This window comes from Trichinella spiralis, assembly GCF_000181795.1.
Source record: "Trichinella spiralis strain ISS 195 chromosome Unknown Scfld2, whole genome shotgun sequence".
Classification (NCBI taxonomy): Eukaryota; Metazoa; Nematoda; class Enoplea; order Trichinellida; family Trichinellidae; genus Trichinella; species Trichinella spiralis.
Genome location: NW_003526941.1, coordinates 6,055,888 through 6,060,390, shown reverse-complemented (window position 1 = coordinate 6,060,390; position 4,503 = coordinate 6,055,888). Strand labels below are relative to the sequence as shown.

Here is a 4,503-nt window from a genome sequence, read left to right as displayed (position 1 = left end):
TTTTCATTTTTACCTCCACCCTCACCCCCCTTACTTTACTGCACAAACTTCACCTTTTCCATTTATACCCCACCTGCACCCAGTCTTACCCTTACTGCACAACTTTACTTTTTCATTTTACTCACCTGCACCTTACTTACCTTACTGCACAACTTACCTTTTCATTTTACTCACCTGCACCCTACGTTAATATACTTACCTTCAGTACTTACCTGCAGTCCATTTACCTGTACGCAATCACTTTAATATATCCTCGACTCTACTTACCTGCATTAATTTGTCCACTTACTTTGATGCTACGTACCAGTACTTTACGCTCTCTACGGTTCTTAATGAAGAATAATATAAACATGCCATGATTCTAAAATTCATAGTTCAATATAGTCATATACCATATTGCAAGAATATTACAGTTATAATTGAAGACGAATAACAGCAGCATTATAAATAAACTACGTTATTCGATAGAGATCATTAAAGATGCGGCTCTCGTCTTCACAGTTACGCACTAAAACTTTAAATACAAAATTCTTCTACAAAAAGTAGTGCAATTCTTCCTTACCTTGCGTGACAAGGAAAAACAGAACCGTAGGAAACGCAATTTGATAGTGCCATCGGCTGCGACTAAACAAATTTTCTGATGACGTAATCCATTGCTATCAAGAACAAAATGCTGGGATGTACAGCGACCTGTTCTATTTATTCAACATATTTCATTGCTGTCATAATGTCAAATTCCTTCTTACTATTTGTGATAAGTAAAGGCACACTGGATCGGCTAGTAAACGCCATTGGAACGCCAGGTGAACACTGGTTGGCATCAGTACGGGCTCCATGAGACGACATAATCCACAGCTATTATAAACAAAACCTACTTACTAATTTTTGTCATATCACATTGGAAACGCACTCACAAAAAATCTATACGAGCACCAGCGCTACTCGACTGTCTCAACGTAATCTGCTAGAATTACTATCATTTCTAGAACATTTCTTTCTTACTCTCATGATAAGTGAAACCACACTTGTACCAATGATGAACGTCACTGCGTCAACTTCAACTCAGAGGGCCATCAGAAGAAACATCGAATTCGCTTGATGTTAATGTAATGCTGTCATGGATAAAATATGCAAGCTTTACGTATCCAACTGCAATCAGGAGCAAGTTAAATACTTACGGATGTTTCTGATGCCACATTTAGAACAAATCGATGTGAACATGACTAATCACGGTGTCCAGAACGAAAGGAACTTGAGTTCAGTTCAGCTAATGATGTTATCTGTTATTATCGATATTCATGTATTCATTTTCATATTCAGATAGATATACAAATTCAATCCATGTAACACTCGCATCTTCCAGCTATATAATTAATCAAATTCAATACTTACTGATGAACGATACTATTTGTGATAAGCAAAGGCACACTGGGACGGCTGGGAAACGCCTTTATGTCCATGTGAACAAGGGTTGCCAACGGAACAAGCTTCATGGATTAACGTAATCCATAGCTATTATAAACAAAAGCTACTCACTAATTTTTGCCATATCACATTCGAAACGCACTGACAGCACGAACGCTGCTCGGCTGACTCAGCGAAATTGCCACAATTACAATCCATTCCTTCATACTTTTATGATAAGTGAAACCACACTAGAACAACTGGGAAACGTCACTGCACCAAACACTGTACTGTGCGATCTAACTGCAATCAGGAGCAAATTCAATACTTAAGGATGTTTGTGATGCCAAATTTAGAACGAAATGATGTGAACATGACTTACCACGTTGCCCAGAGCAAAAGCAATACCATAAAAACTCAGCTGATGACGTATGAAGATGCACAGTTACCATATTCAGTAAGTTTTCAGATAGTTTGTTTCACATTCATTGATATGAATATAAAAATGCCAATTCTGAAAGTAAATTATACCACAAAATAAAAAACAAAGAATTCCTTCTTCTTCAGCATCTGATGTACCTGAAAGTTAGCAATAACAACAATAAAAAAGAAACCCGTCAGTTTCCATTCACCATATAAGAAAAGTAACATGCATAGCATTCCACCACCAAAATATCAAAGCCAACTTACCAGTTATTCATGGATGGTGCTGAAGAGCGGAATTATAGTTCACTACGTGCTAGATTGATAGCATTGCAGTGAACTGCATAACCTAATAAAATCGATGTGCTTGGTCAATTGTATAATAAGTAAATTATGCAAATGACTATTTACTTTACCTCAGGAAGAACAACCTAATTTTCCATCAGTAATAGCGCACTAAAATGAACATTATGAGCAACATTATGAAACGACACGATGAAATTTATTACGTTTCTATTTACACACTTCATATTACTACGTAATATGGCATTGCTATGCAAATTTTTTCCCTAAAATTACCTAAAAGGAAATATTATTAACCTGAAGCATCGCAGATTACTAAAAATAAACGGAAATGCTATCACTGCGTATTTATGCATGTTGTGTAATTTAGTTGCATGAAAGTACAAGGTGATTCAATAATTTATATTTTATCAATGTTTCTCATCTAATCAAAATTATATGGAAAAAAATAGCTTCCACTGAAAATAGTTGCAAAAATAAAATACGTTTTCAGATTTATGGAAAATTAAACAGTTCTCATGAAATTTTATGATGATAACTGCGACAGGTATTTTATAATATACAATTCATCTCAGCACAGAAGTTAACAAGTGCGCAGCGTAGGCATCATGATGGTAAGCGGCTGCTTCAGGGGGTAAGCCGCGTGACAGCTCACCTCCACGTTCGTTTGCGCCTTATGATAATTTATAGCAAGACTGAAAACTTGGTTGAGCACTCCATCAGCGCGCTTCATACAATATGAGAAAAACCCTAATCGCAGAAATTCAGTAACTGATCGATTTGCAATGAATTCAAGAAACTTATGCGGGTGACAATTCTGTATTGCATTTCATGCAAAGAATAAAACAAAAGAATCACGAGTAGCCTGGATTTGGTTATATTGCCAGTCGATATCAATTATGAGAAATTAGATTTATATGAGATAAAAACAGCAAATTGCTGTTCATTCATCTCGAAATAGGGGGTGGGCAGAATTTTCAGTTTAATGCGATCTCTGTTCAGCTTAGTATTATTAGGAGCTCAATGATGGGGATCATTGGACAGGAAAGGAGGGCGGGACAGCATAGCAGGAAGGAATGAGGGAGAGGTTGAAGGATGGAGGAGGTGGAAGTTGACATATGCGCCCTTCTACTCAACCTCCACGTATAATATTCAGGCGCTGTTTCATTTATCAATACTGCCGACATTGAGGGGCATTGAGTTATTTTCTCAATGACAGAACATAGGGGCATCTGTATAAGTCAGTGCTATTGGCGGTACAATAACATAACAGAAACTTTAAGGAGTCATTTCAAATATGAAAGGAACGTTTCTAACATTCTGAAAGTATCAAAGGTGGTAGTATAAAAGTGTGTTCTCCAGCTAACAGCCTTCCTATGTCATGCTGAAACAATCTTGTGCACGATTTGAGCAGTGACAAGCATTTAGGGGTGCGATTGTTCGACTGAAGTATCCCGGTGACAGGTATTTCTTTTAAACAACTGGGTAAGTATGTTACCTTAGCAATAAACATTACAGTGAACGGTAAAGATAATGCGGGAGGGGTTCAACTGCTATGTCAGAGTACTACTTTACAAATGGATTTATAAAGACGATTGAAAATTATAGCAATATATACCATTACTACTATTATATATTGACTTGGACGTAATAAAGTCTCGAATATTAATTGAACATCATTACTGAAGAACAACGCGCTAGTTTCCATTCAAAAAGACTAAAATCAAACAACTACGAAAAGCTTAAAAAGCGCGCATGTTTAGTGCAGTGTGCCAAGAGAAAGAAAGAAAACATTATATGAAAAATAGCAAATATATAAAATTTCATACCTGTCAACAGACCTGTGAGGGATGACGTATAAAGCAAACGTAGAGTCATACATTTTGTAACTGATGTTTGTGGTTTCTTCATATTTTTAGTCTAACAATCACAACGTATTTGTTGAACTGAACCATGAAAATGACCAAATAACGCAACGCAGTAAGTAATTAGACCGCCGTTCAGCAGCGAACATTTATACTATAATGCAGTTCTCTCAATAAACAGAAATTTATATAAGGAGCATTGCTACCGCATTTGAATAGCACAAAGTGTACGTAACAGAATGCCAACGGCAGTGCTTACCATCAGATTTGCATAAAGTTACTCTTCTGACCTATAAATGCATGTATGCTTTGAAAGCGTATAACAATGTAATGAGGCAACACCAAGAATTATAATAATTACTGACGACAACAATATCCGCAATACGTTACAGATGATAGTCTCCTGTCTATCACAATAATATTATGGCGTAATTTATGAAGTATAAATAGTGTCTTACGTAATTGAGCTGTACTAGCACGACGATATATTTTGCAGATATTGCTGAAC

At 36.4% G+C, this 4,503-nt stretch overlaps 1 protein-coding gene across 1 annotated transcript; it reads left to right on the top strand.

Annotated features, from left to right (window-relative positions):
• Nucleotides 1–1,320: 1,320 nt before the first annotated feature.
• Tsp_05955 (programmed cell death protein 5) lies at nucleotides 1,321–1,505 on the top strand (the record flags this gene model as incomplete). The annotated part of the gene is made up of 1 exon (XM_003380192.1): nucleotides 1,321–1,505. A coding segment is annotated over one exon (185 nt), but the record flags the coding sequence as incomplete, so codon positions are not given.
• Nucleotides 1,506–4,503: the final 2,998 nt, after the last annotated feature.